Source organism: Macaca mulatta, chromosome Y, assembly GCF_049350105.2.
Source record: "Macaca mulatta isolate MMU2019108-1 chromosome Y, T2T-MMU8v2.0, whole genome shotgun sequence".
NCBI classification, from domain to species: Eukaryota; Metazoa; Chordata; class Mammalia; order Primates; family Cercopithecidae; genus Macaca; species Macaca mulatta.
In genome coordinates, this window is record NC_133427.1 from 947,635 (window position 1) to 965,705 (window position 18,071).

Genomic DNA, 18,071 nt, shown 5'->3' on the forward strand with positions numbered 1-18,071 from the left:
CCTCAGCCTCCCGAGTAGCTGGGATGACAGGCACCTGCCACCACGGCAGGCTAATTTTTGTATTTTTAGTAGAGACGGGGTTTCACCGTGTTAGCCCGGGGTATCACCAACTATTGCACTCGAAAGGCGTAGGCTTTTTCTGTAGAAAAACACACCTCAGAATTGATTCACGATTTCCTCTTGTGTGTCTGGGGGTTCCCGGGCTGTCCCCGGAATCGTCTTTGCAGGTCGAAGAGGTCCCGATGGCCGGGAGGTAAAATTCGGAGGAATTCAGCCAGGAGAGAGAAAAAGCCGTATCCTCATTTTGGGAGCTGAGAGGCGGGCCCCCGTGGCCTGCTTCCCGAGGCTGAGACCCAGGGAACAGCTGACGTTAACTGCGTGCTTCAGTAGAAGGCAGCCAGCAGAGGTGGCTGCAGGCTTCCACGGGGCAGAGAAATCCGAATCAGCCGCCCACCCCCAGATCCCCGGCATGGTTCCCTCATCCCCTGGAAGGGCTCAGAAGTTTGCTGAGATGCCATGAACCGAGACACTCTGTGCATGCTCAGCAGAAACAGCAGAGGAAGGTGTGCCCCTCGGCTACAGACAGGCAGGACCAGAGTGGGGGGCCACGCTGGCCAACGCCCCCTACAGAAAGACGGCCATGGAGACCCCCAGATACAGCCTTGAAGACGCCCACGGAGGCCTCTATAGACAGGTGCAGAAGGGCCAGCCAGAGTCCTTTACCCCGGACGCAATTGTCAGTCACCCCAACCAGCTTCTTTGGCACCTGTAGACAGGTACAGAAGGGCCGGTCACACTCCTGACCTCTATACCCAATGCTCGGTCACCCAACCAACCTCCTTGGCACCTGTAGGCTGGTGCAGAAAGGCCGGCTGGAATCCCGCCCACGAGACCCAATGCTTGGTCACCCGCCCCCCCCCCCCCACCGCCCCAGGCTTTTTACCACCACCCCAGGACAAAACAGCCACAGGAAGGACCAGCAGGACCTGCCCAGGTACACCGAAAATAACTGAGTTGGCCAACTCAGTGCTGACTGTGAACGTCACGGTCTAGCGAGCCCTCCCAACGAGAATGATGCGACAGGTAAGCAGGCATCTTTTTTTTATTTTTATTTTTATGTACGTATGTATTTATTTATTTATTTTGAGACGGAGTCTCCCTCTGTCGCCCAGGCTGGAGTGCAGTGGCACCATCTCGGCTCACGGCAACCTCTGCCTCCCGGTTCAAGCGATTCTCCTGCCTCAGCCTCCCGAGTAGCTGGGATGACAGGCATGCACCACTGCACCCGGCTAATTTTTTTTTTGTATATTTAGTAGAAACGGGGTTGCATCGTGTCAGCCAGGATAGTCTCCATCTCTTGATCTCGTGATCCACCCTCCTCGGCCTCCCAAAGTGCTGGGATTACAGGCTTGAGCCACCGCGCCCAGCCCCTCTCCTAGTGTCTACTAAAAAATACAAAATTGGCGAGATAGTGGGCACCTGTAATCGCAACTACTTGGGAGGCTGAGGCAGGAGAATGGCTTGAACCGGGGAGGCGGAGGTTGCAGTGAGCCGAGATGGCGCCACTCACTCCAGCCAGGGCGACAGAGTGAGATTCTATCTAAAAAAAAAAAAAAAAAAAAAAAAAAAGTTCTCAAATCCAGAGAAGAGAAAAGGGCCTTTGTGGAGGTCTTGCTTTTAAAGTCAGGGCCAAATCCCCCCCAGGCCTGAGATGGAATTTGCAGAGGCTTTTGAGTTTGTTTGTTTGTTTGTTTGTTTGTTTTCTACTGTCTCTGCCAAGACAGGATGGAGAGAGGTCACCTGGTCTCCACTGTGGAAGGATTTTTTTGTCCACGCTGAAGCTACATTCCCAGACAGACAATGGAAGGACTCCCAGTCTCATTTGGGAGAGGCTCTCACCCTGGGAGGGTGAATACTGAGCGTCAACTAGATTAGACTGAAGGAGGCCAAGTCTTGATAATGGGTGTGTCTGTGAGGGTGTTGTCCAAGGAGATGAACATTTGAGTCCGTGGGTTGGGAAAGGCTGACCCACCCTCCATCTGGGTGGTGGATGGGCACCCACTAGTCAGCTGTTAGCACGGCCAGGATAAAAACAGGCAGAAGAACGTGAAGAGATCAGACTGGCCTAACCTCCCAGCCTCCTTCTTTCTCCCGTGCTGGGAGCCAATTTTTGTATTTTTAGTAGAGACGGGGTTTCACCATGTTGGCCAGGCTGGTCTCAGACTCCTGACCTCAGGGGATCCACCCGCCTCGGCCTCCCAGAGTGCTGGGATGACAAGTGTGAGCCACCGTGCCTGGCTGAGACTCTGTCTTTAATTTAAAAACTTAAACAGAAAGAAAAAAAAAAGAAGAAAATCCAGAGATTTTTGTTTTTAGTAAATTGAAGCCAAATTAGCTATTCCCAAACTACTACAAACTCTAAGTAAACAACAAAATCTTTCCAAATTGTCACGTGCATATGATATCATATTATATCCATAATAGATGATAGCATGCATATATAATATATACTATGTATAAAATAAGGGTATATTTTAATATAAGTGTATATAATATACACTATGTATAAAAATCAGTGTATGCAGGTGCCGTGGCTCACGCCTGTCATCCCAGCACTTTGGGAGGCCGAGGCGGGTGGATCACCTGAAGTCATGAGTTTGAGACCAGCCTGGCCAACATGGTGAAACCCTGTCTCTACTAAAAATACAAAAACTAGCCAGGCGTGGTGGTGGTTGCCTGTAATCCCAGCTCCTCAGGAGGCTGAGGCAGGAGAATCACTTGAACCCGGGAGGCAGAGGCTGCAGTGAGCCGAGATCCCGCCACTGCACTCCAGCCTGGGCTACAAGAGCAAAACTCTATCTCGAAAACATAAAAGTACAATATGTTATGGGCATTGAGTCTGTTACAAAATGGACTCACGAAGTTTATTAACTCTACAGCCTCCTAGGAAGATGAAGAAGTCGTTTCTTTTATGAGATGGAATCTGCTCATTTGAAAATACAATTTTTGGCCGGGCGCGGTGGCTCACGCCTGTAATCCCAGCACTTTGGGAGGCCGAGGCGGGCGGATCACGAGGTCAAGAGATCCAGATCATCCTGGCTAACACGGTGAAACCCCATCTCTACTAAAAACACAAAAAATTAGCTGGGGACGGTGGCGGGTGCCTATAGTCCCAGCTGCTCGGGAGGCTGAGGCAGGAGAATGGTGTAAACCCGGGAGGCGGAGATTGCAGTGAGCGGAGATTGCGCCACCGCACTCCAGCCCGGGAGACAGAGCGAGACTCTGTCTCAAAAAATAAAAAAAGAAAGAAAATACTTTTTTTTTTTTTGCAAAAACTTTAGATAATACTGAGTGTATTACAAAAATTAGCCAGTACACCCAGCTAATTTTTTTATTATTTTTAATTATTTTATTATTATTATTTATTATTATTTTTAAATTATTTTTATTTTTTATTATTTTATTATTTTATTATTCTTATTATTATTATTATATAAGAGATGGGGTCTTGTCATGTTGTCTAGGCTGGTCTTGAACTCCTGGGGGCTCAAGGGAGATCCACCCAGCCCAGCCTTGCCAAAGTGCCGGGATTACAGGCGTGAGCCACTGCACCTGGCTTCTCAGTTCTTTCTTGTCTTTGCCTTTTTAAGTCCCGCTCTTGGCCGGGAACATCTGGGTTTTCAACTGGGGCTTTCAGCGATGGGCCCGTCACGTCTGCTACTGATCACAAGTAACGGTTATTTCAAGAGAAAGGAACAGGGGCCCCCGGCTGATACAGAATGTTTCCCCAAGGAGAGATAATATCTGTGACTCATGACTAATTCTGTAGAACATGCTCTGCGGGGCTTTTTTCTGTGTAGGGATGGGAGGACGGAGTTTCGCTCTTGTTGCCCAGGCTGGAGTACGATGGTACGGCCTCAGCTCACTGCACCCTCTGCCTCCCGGGTTCAAGCAATTCTTCTGCCTCAGCCTCCCGAGTAGCTGGGATGACAGGCGCCCGCCACCGCGCCCGGCTCATTTTTGTGTTTTTAGTAGAGACGGGGTTTCACCATGTTGGCCAGGATGGTCTCGAACTCCTGACCTCAGGTGATCCACCCGCCTCGGCCTCCCAAAGTGCTGGGATGACAGGTGTGAGCCACCGCTGTGCCTGGTGGGAAAAAGATTTTAATTCTGTGTTCCCTACAACAATCTCACACACACACACACACACACACACACACACACAATTATTCCAAGCGCGGCTGCCGAAAGCTTACTTACTGCACCTGCAGGAAAATTTACTTAAACCCAATCCCACCCAAAGAAGCAAAATCTCAATAACTCAGAGATAGCATGTCATCCTTCAAGCCAAGGGGCCCACGGGAAACCTGCGACAGTAGCATTCTCCACTATCTGCAGGGACATCAGAAACCAACCACACCTCAGGACACCTCTCACATTGTTCCAGTAACGAGAAAAGCAAACACACAGCCGAGGGAGGGGGCCTTCGGGTAACCGCACAGAGAGTTTCAAAATTCAAACGTACTTTGGACACAGAGTAATGTTGTGAGAAATGGGAAAGTTCTTCTTCAAAGATTATAAAAAGTCACAATTTCTTACTCTAAGATTGCTACCCCCATTAGTGTGTGTGTGTGTGTGTATATATATTCTATAAGATTGCTAGCCACTATTACTGTGTATATATATACTCTGTAAGACTGCTATCCACAATTAGTGTGTGCATATATATTCTCTAAGAACATATATATTCTCTAAGAACATATATTCTGTAAGAACATATATATTCTGTAAGAACATATATATTCTGTAAGAACATATATATTCTATAAGAACATATATACTATAAGAATATATATTCTATAAGAACATATATATTCTATAAGAATATATATTCTATAAGAACATATATATTCTATAAGAATATATATACACACACACACTGTAAGATTGCTATCCACTATTAGTGTGTGTGTGTGTATATATATATATACATGCTATAAGATTGCTATCCATATTAGTGTGTGTATATATATACACACAATAAGATTGCTATGCACTATGTGTGTGTATATATATACACACACTATAAGATTGCTATCCACTATTAGTGTGTATGTATGCACACTATAAGATTTCTATGTACTATTAGTGTGTGTATATATATACACTGTAAGATTGCTATCCACTATTAGTGTGTGTGTATATATATATACACACACACACACAAACTGTAAGATTGCTATCCACTATTAATGTGTATATATATATATATATCTCACTACAAGATTGCTATCCACTATTAATATGTGTGTGTGTATATATATATATCACTACAAGATTACTATCCACTATTACTGTATAATATATGTATGTACACTATAAGATTGCTATCCACTGTTACCATATATATATACACACTATAAGATTGCTATTCATTATTAGTATATATATATACACACTATAACATTGGTATCCATTATTAGTGTGTGTATATATATACACACACTATAAGATTGCTATCCACTATTAGTGTGTGTATATATATATACACTATAAGATTGCTATCCACTATTAGTGTGTGTATATATATATATACACAGACTATAAGATTGCTATCCACTATTAGTGTATATATATATACACTCTATAAGATTGCTATCCACTATTAATATGTGTGTGTGTATATATATATATATATCCACTACAAGATTGCTATCCACTATTAGTGTGTAATATATATATATACACATTATAAGATTGCTATTCACTGTTAGTGTATATATATACACACTATAAGATTGCTATCCACTATTAGTATATATATATATATACACACACTATAAGATTGCTATCCACTATTTGTGTGTGTGTGTATATATATACACATATATATACACTATAACATTGCTATCCATTATTAGTGTGTATATATACATATACACATACACTATAAGATTGCTATCCACTATTAGTGTGTATATATATTTTAAAAAGACGAAATGCTTTATTCTTTGTTTTTTTAAAAAAAAGAAAGAAAGAAAATCCTCTGAAAGCCAGATAAGGTGGCTCACGCCTGTCATCCTAGCACTTTGGGAGGCTGAGGCAGGTGGATATATATATATACACACACACACACACACACACACTATAAGATTGCTATCCACTATTAGTGTGTGTGTATATATATACACTATAAGATTGCTATCCATTATTTGTGTGTGTGTGTATATATATATACACACACTATAAGATTGCTATTCACTATTAGTGTGTGTATATAAATCTATACATATATACACTAGGATTGCTATCCACTATTTGTGTGTGTGTGTGTGTGTGTATATATATCCCAGCCCATACTGCCTCTGCCATTTCTTATTTGCAGATGCTTCCTTAACAATCCCTGGGCAACTTCTTTTTCTTTCTTTGTTCTGTTCCCCTTATCCAATTAAAAAAATTTTAAACTTGAGGCAGGAGAAAGGCATGAACCCGGGAGGCAGAGCTTGCAGTGAGCCGAGATCGCACCACTGCACTCCAGCCTGGGCCACAGAGCGAGACTCCGTCTCAAAAAAATTAAAAAAAAATAAAATAAAGTCTTAAACTAATAGCCAATTGGGTAAAGTGTAAAATGTGACGTCGTATTCTAGCCGATGGAAAGTGGACACAGCAGTAGGATAGATGCCTCAGGTTATAAATAACTGTGTCCTTTGTTCGGTGTGCTCTCGTGGCTGGACAGCTGTTGAATAGCACACAAAGGAAAGCTCATCTTGCTGAGAGATCATTTGTTCCTGTGTTGATTCTTTTTTGTGTATGACACCAAAAAGTCCATTTCCAACAATGTGTAAACCCGGAAAATCTGAGACAGGTGGGGACATAGCTTTTTTTGTTTTGGTTTTGTTTTTTTGTTTTGTTTTTTTGTTTTTTCCTTTTGAGGGAGGGAGGGGTGGTTCGGAGTCTCGCTCTGTCACCCGGGCTGCAGTGCAGTGGCGCGATCTCGGCTCACTGCCACCTCTGCCTCCCGGATCCTGCTTCAAGCGATTCTCCTGCCTCAGCCTCCCGAGTAGCTGGGATTACAGGCACCTGCCACCACGCCTGGCTAATTTTTGCATTTTTAGTAGAGGCCGGGTTTCTCCATGTTGGCCAGGCTGGTCTTGAACTCCTGACCTCAAGTGATCCACCCGCCTCGGCCTCCCAAAGTGCTGGGATAACAGGCGTGAGCCACCATGTCTGGCCACAACTTGGTTTTATACATTTTAGGGAGGCAGAATTTGCAGTGAGCTGAGATCATGCCACTGCACTCCAGCCTGGGTGACAGAGTGAGACTCGGTCTCAAAAATAAATAAAGAAGTACAGGATGGGCACAGCAGCTCGTATGTATATGTATGTCTATACACACACACACACACACTCTCTGTAACATTGCTATGCACTATTTGTGTATATATATACACACACACACTCTGTAACATTGCTATGCACCATTAGTGTGTGTATACATACACACACACACACAGATACACACACTCTGTAACATTGCTATGCACTATTTGTGTATATATATACACACACACACACTCTCTGTAACATTGCTATGCACTATTTGTGTGTATATACACACACACACACTCTGTAACATTGCTATGCACCATTTGTGTATATATATACACACACACACACTCTGTAACATTACTATGCACTATTTGTGTATATATATACACACACACACTCTGTAACATTGCTATGCACTATTAGTGTGTGTATATATACACACACACACACAGATACACACACTCTGTAACATTGCTATGCACTATTTGTGTATATATATACACACACACACTCTGTAACATTGCTATGCACTATTTGTGTATATATATACACACACACACACACTCTGTAACATTGCTATGCACCATTAGTGTATATATATACACACACACACAGATACACACACTCTGTAACATTGCTATGCACTATTTGTGTATATATATACACACACACTCTCTGTAACATTGCTATGCACTATTTGTGTATATATATACACACACACTCTCTGTAACATTGCTATGCACTATTTGTGTATATATATACACACACACACTCTGTAACATTGCTATGCACCATTAGTGTGTGTATATATATACACACACACACAGATACACACACTCTGTAACATTGCTATGCACTATTTGTGTATATATATACACACACACACAGTTACACACACTCTGTAACATTGCTATGCACTATTTGTGTGTGTATATATACACACACACACTCTGTAACATTGCTATGCACTATTTGTGTATATATATACACACACACACTCTGTAACATTGCTATGCACCATTAGTGTGTGTATACATACACACACACACACAGATACACACACTCTGTAACATTGCTATGCACTATTTGTGTATATATATACACACACACACACTCTGTAACATTGCTATGCACTATTTGTGTATATATATACACACACACACACTCTGTAACATTGCTATGCACTATTTGTGTATATATATACACACACACACTCTGTAACATTGCTATGCACCATTAGTGTGTGTATACATACACACACACACACAGATACACACACTCTGTAACATTGCTATGCACTATTTGTGTATATATATACACACACACACTCTGTAACATTGCTATGCACCATTTGTGTATATATATACACACACACACACTCTGTAACATTGCTATGCACTATTAGTGTGTGTATATATACACACACACACACACACATACACACACTCTGTAACATTGCTATGCACTATTTGTGTATATATATACACACACACACTCTGTAACATTGCTATGCACTATTAGTGTGTGTATATATACACACACACACACACACATACACACACTCTGTAACATTGCTATGCACTATTTGTGTATATATATACACACACACACACACTCTGTAACATTGCTATGCACCATTAGTGTATATATATACACACACACACAGATACACACACTCTGTAACATTGCTATGCACTATTGGTGTGTGTATATATACACACACACACACACATACACACACTCTGTAACATTGCTATGCACTATTTGTGTATATATATACACACACACACACTCTGTAACATTGCTATGCACTATTTGTGTATATATATACACACACACACACACTCTGTAACATTGCTATGCACTATTAGTGTGTGTATATATATACACACACACACAGATACACACACTCTGTAACATTGCTATGCACTATTAGTGTGTGTATATATACACACACACCCCCTAAGATTGCTATCAACTATTAGTGTCTATATATACATATATGTATACCATAAGATTGCTGGCCAGGCGCGGTAGCTCACGCCTGTCATCCCAGAACTTTGGGAGGCCGAGGCGGGCGGATCACGAGGTCAGGAGATCGAGACCAGCCTGGCTAACATGGTGAAACCCCGTCTCTACTAAAAATACAAAAATTTTAGCCAGGCCTGGTGGCAGGTGCCTGTAATCCCAGCTACTCGGGAGGCTGAGGCAGGAGAATCACTTGAACCCGGGAGGTGGAGGTTGCTGTGAGCCAAGATTGTGCCACTGCACTCCAGCCTGGGCAAGAGAGCAAGACTCTGTCTCAAAAAAAAAAAAAAAAAGTAGAAGCTAAGCATTTGGTACATAGAGATGGCAACAAGAAATCCTAGGTACTACCAGATGGGGTAGGGAGAGGGGGGCAAGGGTTGAAAAACTTACTATTAGGCCTGGTGCGGTGACTCACACCTTAATCCCAGCACTTTGGGAAGGCAATGCAGGTGGATCACAAGGTCAGGAGTTCAAGAGCAGCCTGACCAATATGATGAAACCCTGTCTCCACTAAAAATACAAAAATTAGCTGGTCGTGGTGGTGGCAGGTGCCTGGAGTCCCAGCTACTCGGGAGGCTGAGGCAGGAGAATCACTTGAACCCAGGAGGCGGAGGTTGCAGTGAGCGGAGATCGCACCACTGCACTCCAGCCTGGGCGACAGGAAGGAAACTCCATCTCAAAAAGAAAAAGAAAAGAAAGAAAAAAGAAAAAGTCACCGTTGGATACTATGTTCAGTATCAGGGTAACCAGATCCTTCATACCGCAAACCTCAGCATCACGCAATGCACCCACGTAACACACCTGCACATGTACCCAGACCTGAAATAAACGTTGAAGAAAGAAACAGGTGAAAATGCTTTAATTTCAGTTTTTCTCTCTTGTCTTCACTTGGTGGAGCGTAACAGAAGAAGTCAAGGTGAAATGAGGGCCGGGCGCGGTGGCTCACGCCTGTCATCCCAGCACTTGGAAGGCCGAGGTGGGCGGATCACGAGGTCAGGAGATCGAGACCATCCTGGCTAACATGGTGAAACCTCGTCTCTACTAAAAATACAAAAAATTAGCCGGGCGAGGTGGCGGGCGCCTGTAGTCCCAGCTACTCGGGAGGCTGAGGCAGGAGAATGGTGTGAACCCGGGAGGCGGAGCTTGCAGTGAGCTGAGATCCGGCCACTGCACTCCAGCCTGGGCGACAGAGTGAGACTCTGTCCCAAAAAAAACAAAAAACAAAAAAAAAAAAAACAAAAAAAAAGATGAAATGCTTTATTCTTTGTTGGAAAAAAGAAAAAAGAAAATCCTCTGAAAGCCGGATCAGGTGGCTCACGCCTGTCATCCCCGCACTTTGGGAGGCTGTGGCGGGTGGATCACCTGAGGTCAGGAATTTGAGACCAGCCTGGTCAACGTGGTGAAACCCCGTCTCTGCTAAAAATGCAAAAGTTAGCCAGGTGCAGTGGTGCATGACTGTAGTCTCAGCTACTCAGGAGGCTAAAGCAGGAGGATTGCTTGAACCCAGGAGGTGGAGGTTGCAGTGAGCCAAGACTCTGCCATTGCTCTCCAGCCTGGGCAACAGACTGAGACTCCGTCTCAAAAAAAAAAAAATTCCTCTGAGATCTGGGCATGGTGGCTCACGCCTGTAATCCCAGCACTTTGGGAGGCTGAGGCAGGTGGATCACCTGAGGTCAGGAGTTTGAGACCAGCCTGGCCAACATGGTGAAACCCTATAGCAAGTAAAAAAAAAAAAAAATTAGCCAGGCATGGTGGCAGGCACCTGTAATCCCACCTACTCAGGAGGCTGAAGCAGAAGAATTACTTGAAGGGAGGTGGTGGCTCACGATTGTCATCCCAGCACTCTGGGAGTTCAAGGCGGGTGGATCGCCTGAGGTCAGGAGTTCGAGACCAGCCTGGCCAATGTGGTGAAACCCCGTGTCTACTAAAAAATACAAAATTAGCCGAGCCTGGTGGCGGGCACCTGTAATCCCAGGTACCCAGGAGGCTGAGGCGGGAGAATCCCTTGAACTAGGGGGGCAGAGGTTGCAGCGAGCCGAGATCGTGCCATGACCTCCATCCTGGGCAACAGAGTGAGACTTCGTCTCCAAACAAACAAACAAAAATTTCTCAGAGAATCCAGTCCTATGGACATGGAACACGGACGGAACTGGGGGCTCACAGAGCGCGGAAGATGGTCTTAGAGCATTTTGGACGTCCTGCCTTGGGGTTTACGTCACAACGCTCAGGCACAAAAGGGAACTGGGAGACCGTCTCCTCCAGTAATTGGCTCCCATCCGCCATCAAGCCTTTGAACAGAGAGACCCACGTGGGGGAAACTGAGCCTAAGAGCATCTTCATTAGGCGGTACCCCTACCATCACTGGAGGGGACCATCCCCGTCCATCGTGGTGTGGAGTCCCCGGGACACTCCCCTCGGTCTTTAAACGTCAACGTGGATCCTGACGTTGGCTTTGACAGCTGTCTGTCCATCATAACGCCACATACGAGCTGTCATTCATCACAAAGGTAAAGCCCCCAAGAGTGACCACATCACCGCCTTGCAGGGGCGGCTGGTGGGGAAGCAGGAGGGATCCCCCAGAGGCCTTTCCGTCCTCGGTCTGTGGGTCCGGCGTCCTGGGTGACTCGGCTTCCGTCTTGGCCAACTGGACCACCAGAGACTCCTCAGGGCCACCTTCTGGCTCTGCACCTGCTATCTTGTGGAGGTGGGCCACGTTCTGGGTGTCTGTGATCCACTCCTACCAGGAGGAAACGTTCTAGCTCAAACACAACAGACACACCACAGATAGCGTCCACATGGTACCCACCGCAGACGTCCCCGGAACCGGGCAGCCTCCCACGGAAGCCACGCCGTTCCCAATGGAACAGAAAAGCCGTCTCGTCTGGGAGGTCTAAGTCCCCTCCAAAGCTCTTGTCTGGGGCATGCGGGGGCTCTGAAACGGACACCCTTCTAAACCAAAAATAAAATTCTTTTTTTGTTTTTTTTGGAGACAGAATTTCACTCTTGTGGCCCAGGCTGGAGTGCAATGGCGTGATCTCGGCTCACCGCCACCTCTGCCTCCCCGGTTCTAATCGATTCTCCTGCCTCAGGCTACTGAGTAGCTGGGATTGCAGGTGTTCACCACCGCACGTGGCTAATTTTGTATTTTTAGTAGAGACGGGGTTTCTCCATGTTGGCCAGGCTGGTCTCAAACTCCCGACCTCAGGTGATCCACCCGCCTCGGCCTCCCAAAGTGCTGGGATCAAAGGCATGAGCCACCGCGCCCGGCCCTCAAAAATAAAATTCTAAGCCCTGCAACAGACTGACGGACTCTCCACTCGGTCAAGGCGATTCCAAAGTTATCTTAAAACCTAGTTTGAGACATCACGGGAAGTCAGAGTTGGACACATGCTTCCTTCTACCCTGTTCCCTTTGAAATTCAGACACAACCAAGCAGCATTAAAATCAACACACAGGCCGGGCACGGTGGCTCATGCCTGTCATCCCGGCACTTTGGGAGGCCGAGGTGGGTGGACTTGAGTTTGAGACCAGCGTGGACAACATGGTGAAAACCCATCTCTATTAAAAATACAAAAATGAGCCGGGTGTGGTGGCGGGTGCCTGTCATCCCAGCGACCCAGGAGGTTGGGGCATGAGAATCGCTTGACCCCGGGAGGCAGAGGTTGCAGTGAGCGGAGATCGCGCCCCTTTTATTTCCTCTTTCCTTTCTTTCTTTTTTTTTCTTTCTCTCTTCCTTTTTCTTTTCTTTCTTTCCTTCTTCTCCTTCTTTTCTTTCCTTCTTTCCTTCTTTCTCTTTCTTTCTTTCTTTCTTTCTCTTTCTCTCTCCCTCTCTTTCTCTCTTTCTCTTTCTTTCTTTCTTTCTTTCTTTCTTTCTTTCTTTCTTTCTTTCTTTCTTTCTCCCCTTCCTTCCTTTCTTCCTTCCTTCCTTCCTTTCTCTCTCCCCCTTTCCTCCCTCCCTCCCTCCCTCCTTCCCTTCCTTCCCTCCTTTTTTTTTTTTTTTTTTTTCTTGACAGAGTCTGGCTCTGTTCCCCAGGCTGGAGCGCAGTGGCACAATCTCAGCTCACCGCAACCTCTGCCTCCACGGTTCAAGCGATTCTCCTGCCTCAGCCTCCAGAGTAGCTGGGATTACAGGCACCTGCCACCACGCCTGGCTAATTCTTGTATTTTTAGTAGAGACGGGGTTTCACCACGTTGGCCAGACTGGTCTCAAACTCCTGACCTCAGGTGATCCACCCGCCTCGGCCTCCCAAAGTGCTGGGATGACAGACGTGAGCCACCGCGCCTGGCCCTAAATATCGTTCCCTAAAAGGGTCGCTCAGGGAGATATGAGTGTGGGCACGGTGCACCTGCTTGGTGGAGAGGAGAGAAGACACAAGGAGAGGGTGGATACCTGGAAGTTCCCTTGGTGTATCTCAAAGAGCCCAGGGAAGGTGGATTTCGGGTCTGGCACGCTGGGCATGAGAAATTTCTTCACTCTGAAATAGAGACGGAGAATGTGGTCAGGTCAGCCACCGTCCCCCAAGCAGGGCTGGGAAGAACCACGTGCAGGGTATGGACCCCGGGGAGACACCAAGAATGGGAGGGCAGGGCCTTCCGCGTGGATACATGTGTCTCCTCACCCTCCCCAGGGACCCTGCCTCTGGGGTCCTCACAAAGTTCCCACCAGGAGGCTGGGCGCGGTGGCTCACGCCTGTCATCCCAGCACTTTGGGAGGCCAAGGCGGGCGGATGACCTGAGGTCAAGAGATCGAGACCAGCCTGACCAACATGGTGAAACCCCGTCTCTAGTGAAAATACAAGAAAAAAATTAGCCAGGGCACCTGTAGTCCCAGCTACTTGGGAGGCTGAGGCAGGAGAATGGCGTGAACCCGGGAGGCGGAGGTTGCAGTGAGCCGAGATCGCACCACTGCACTCCAGCCTGGGCCACACAGTGAGACTCTGTCTTTAAAAAAATAAATAAATAAAAATACAAAAATTAACTGGGTGTGGTGGCAGACGCCTGTAATCCCAGCTACTCAGGAGGCTGAGGCGGGAGAATCGCTTGAACCCGGGAGGCGAAGGTTGCAGTGAGTCAAGACCATACCATTGCACTCCAGCCTGGGGGACAGAGTGAGACTCTGTCTTAAAAATATAAAAGTTCCCACCAGGAATAAGGTGTGATGAACAGTGAGCCACGTCCTGTGCACACAACGGATTTGCATTAAATACGTGGTTATTTGCATCTTGTTGATGAGATGGGCTGAAATGAGACCGTCATCTTGAAAATTCCTATGTTGAAATTCTAGGCCGGGCGCGGTGGCTCAAGCCTGTAATCCCAGCACTTTGGGAGGCCGAGGCGGGTGGATCACGAGGTCAGGAGATCGAGACCATCCTGGCTAACACAGTGAAACCCCGTCTCTACTAAAAAATACAAAAAAACTAGCCGGGCGAGGTGGCGGGCGCCTGTAGTCCCAGCTACTTGGGAGGCTGAGGCAGGAGAATGGCGGGAACCCGGGAGGCGGAGCTTGCAGTGAGCTGAGATCCGGCCACTGCACTCCAGCCTGGGCGGCAGAGCGAGACTCCGTCTCAAAAAAAAAAAAAAAAAAAAAAAAGAAAAAGAAATTCTAATCCTCAACCTCACAATGAAACTATATTTGGAAATGGGGGAGGGGGTCTCTAACAAGGTGATGATGGTAAAATGAGGTCACTAGGGAGGGTCTGTTTCAACAGGGCTGAGGTCTTCATAAGAAGAGGAGGTTGGCCGGGTGCGGTGACTCACACCTGTCATCCCAGCACTTTGGGAGGCCGAGGTGGACGGATCTCCTGAGGTCAGGCGTTCAAGACCAGTGTGGCCAACATGGTGAAACCCCGTCTCTACTAAAAATACAAAAATTAGCCGGGCGCGGTGGCACACACCTTTAGTCCCAGCTATTCAGGAGGCTGAGGCAGGAGAATGGCTTGAACCTGGGAGGCAGAGGTTGCAGTGAGCCGAGATCGTACCACTGCACTCCAGCCTGGGCGACAGAGCAGGACTCCATCTCACAATAAACACACACATAAATAAATGAATAAGAAAAATGACTCAACCTCCCAGCTACTTGGGAGGCTGAGGCAGGAGAATCGCTTGAACCCGGGAGGCGGAGGTTGCAGTGAGCCGAGATCGTGCCACTGCACTCCAGCCTGGGTGACAGAGCGCGACTCCATCTCAAAATAAATACACACATAAATAAATAAAGAAGAAAATGACTCAACTCCCCAGCTACTCAGGAGGCTGAGGCAGGAGAATGACTTGAACCCGGGAGGCAGAGGTTGCAGTGAGCCGAGATCGCACCACTGCACTCCAGCCTGGGTGACAGAGCGAGACTCCATCTCAAAATAAATACACACATAAATAAATAAGAAAATGACTCACCCTCCACATTTTTGAAAAGCTCTCTCTGGGGTCTGAAAGAATATTGTTTCGGCTAGATCTCTAACTGGATCCAAAGCTGAAAATTCAGTCACAGCTTGAGCAACGACAATACCAGACCTTGTACAATTCTTCTTGCTGCCGTCACCAAGCTGCCCAGCTTTACCTGCGCTTCTTTTCTTTTTGAGAGACGGAATCTCGCTCTGTCACCCAGGCTGGAGTGCAGTGGTGCAGTCACAGTTCACTGCAGCCTTAAACTCCTAGCCTCAAGCCATTCTTCCGCCTCGGCCTCCCAAGTAGCTGGGACTACAAGTGCACGCTACCATGCCCGGCTCATTTTGTGTTTTCTTTGTTTCAGACAGAGTTTCACCCTTGTCACCCAGGCTGGAGTATAATGGTGCAATCTCAGCTCACTGCAACCTCCACCTCCTGGGTTCAAGCGATTCTCCTGCCTCAGCCTCCGGAGTAGCTGGGACTACAGGCGTGTGCTAGTGCACCCGGCTAATTTTTATATTTTTAGTAGAGGTGGGGGTTTTGGAAAGTTGGCCAGGCTAGTCTCGAACTCCTGACCTCAGGTGATCCACCCGCCTCAGCCTCCTAAAGTACTGGGATGACAGGTGTGAGCCACTGCACCTAGCCGAACTAATCTTTTTGGTTTTTTTTTTTTTTGAGACGGAGTCTCGCTCTGTCACCCAGGCTGGAGTGCATTGGTGTGATCTCGGCTCACTGCAGCCTCCGCCTCCCAGGTTCAAGTGATTCTCCTGCCTCAGCCTCCCGAGTAGCTGGGACTACAGGTGCACGTCACCACGCCCGGCTAATTTTTGTGTTTTTATTAGAGACGGGGTTTCACCATGTTGGCCACGCTGGTGGCCAGGATGATCTCAATCTCTTGACCTTGTGATTCACCTGCCTCAGCCTCCCAAAGTGCTGGGATCACGGGCGTGAACCACTGCATCCAACCCTAATTTTTGTATTCTTAGTAGAGATAGGATTTCACCATATCGGCCAGGCTGGTCTCGAACTCGTGACCTTGTGATCTGCCCGCCTCGGCCTCCCAAAGTGCTGGGATTACAGGTGGGAGCCACCATGCCCGGCCCCTCTGAAATTTCTTGCAATGCACTGTCAGAAAAGTGGACGTTGTATTGGAAACTGAAGCCCAGTGAAATGATTCTGTCAGGCTATTAATCTTTTCTCCCACTTCACAGATACTCTGCAAGCAAAATCCTCCACCCATGCCTGGCAGGTGTCCTCCTTACCTCCATAATTTCCGTAAAGACAGAAGGAGAAGACACACCATCAGAAGGATGGCCAGGCTGGAAACTAACATAAATTTGGACAGCTTCGGTTTGGGAGGCGCGCGAGGCTCTGGGCACGAATCTGAAACGAAACAAAAAGGCTGCTGTGCATTTTCAACATGATGGTTCATCTCCTCCCCAACCACCCTCCTCACTGTTTCGTGTTTTTTTTCTTCTTCGTTGTTTATTTGTTGTTTCGGGTTTTTTTGGTTTTTTTGTTGTTGTTGTTTTTTGGTTTTTGGTTTTTTTTTTGTAAATATTAGTGTCAGCAAATCTTTTACTTACTTTTTTTTTTTTTTTGAGACAGAATCTCACTCTGTCGCCCAGGCTGGAGTGCGGTGGCGCGATCTCGGCTCACTGCAACCTCCACCTCCTGGATTCAAGCGATTCTCCTGCCTCAGCCTCCTGAGTAGCTGGGACTACAGGCAGCCGCCACCACGCCCGGCTAATTTTTTGTATTTTTTAGTAGAGACAGGGTTTCTCCGTGTTGGCCAGGCTGGTCTCGAACTCCGGACCTCAGGTGATCTGCCTGCCTTGGCCTCCCACAGTGCTGGGATCACAGGCTTGAGCCCCTGGGCCCAGCCCAGTCTGGTATTTTTAATACAGTGATTCTCCTGCCTCAGCCTCCTGAGTAGCTGGGACTACAGGCGTCCGCCACCACACCAGGCTAATTTTTGTATTTTTAGTAGAGATGGGCCTTAATTTTTTTTTAATGAAGTTAGTGTCAACAAATTTTGATTCCTATGGAAAATATTCTGGAAAGAGACACTGTTTCTGGACGAGAACACATCCCACAGCCATTCCCAGGAAGTAAGGGCAGGTTCCACATGTAGCCTGTTGCTTGGGGTCTTTACAGCATATGAGAGCTTGCTTTTGGCTGTTGGTGGCTGTACGCCTGAAATTATGCCCCCTGAAAAGATACATTGAAAGCTGGGCATGGTGGCTCACGCCTTTAATCCCAGCACTTTGGGAGGCCGAGGCGGGCGGATCACAAGGTCAGGAGTTTGAGACCAGCCTGGCCAATACGGGGAA

At 46.8% G+C, this 18,071-nt stretch overlaps 1 protein-coding gene across 1 annotated transcript in view; it reads right to left on the minus strand.

Moving 5' to 3' along the window:
- Positions 1-9,666: 9,666 nt before the first annotated feature.
- LOC106995742 (cytokine receptor-like factor 2) overlaps positions 9,667-18,071 on the minus strand; it is a 28,098-nt gene continuing 19,693 nt past the window's right edge. Inside the window, exons 6-8 of the mRNA XM_028841970.2 lie at positions 17,001-17,121; positions 13,748-13,832; positions 9,667-12,094 (exon numbers count right to left, since the gene is read on the minus strand). Coding sequence (XP_028697803.2) covers positions 11,828-12,094; positions 13,748-13,832; positions 17,001-17,121 — 473 coding nt within the window. The 3' untranslated portion in view covers positions 9,667-11,827. The remainder of the gene's footprint in view (positions 12,095-13,747; positions 13,833-17,000; positions 17,122-18,071) is intronic.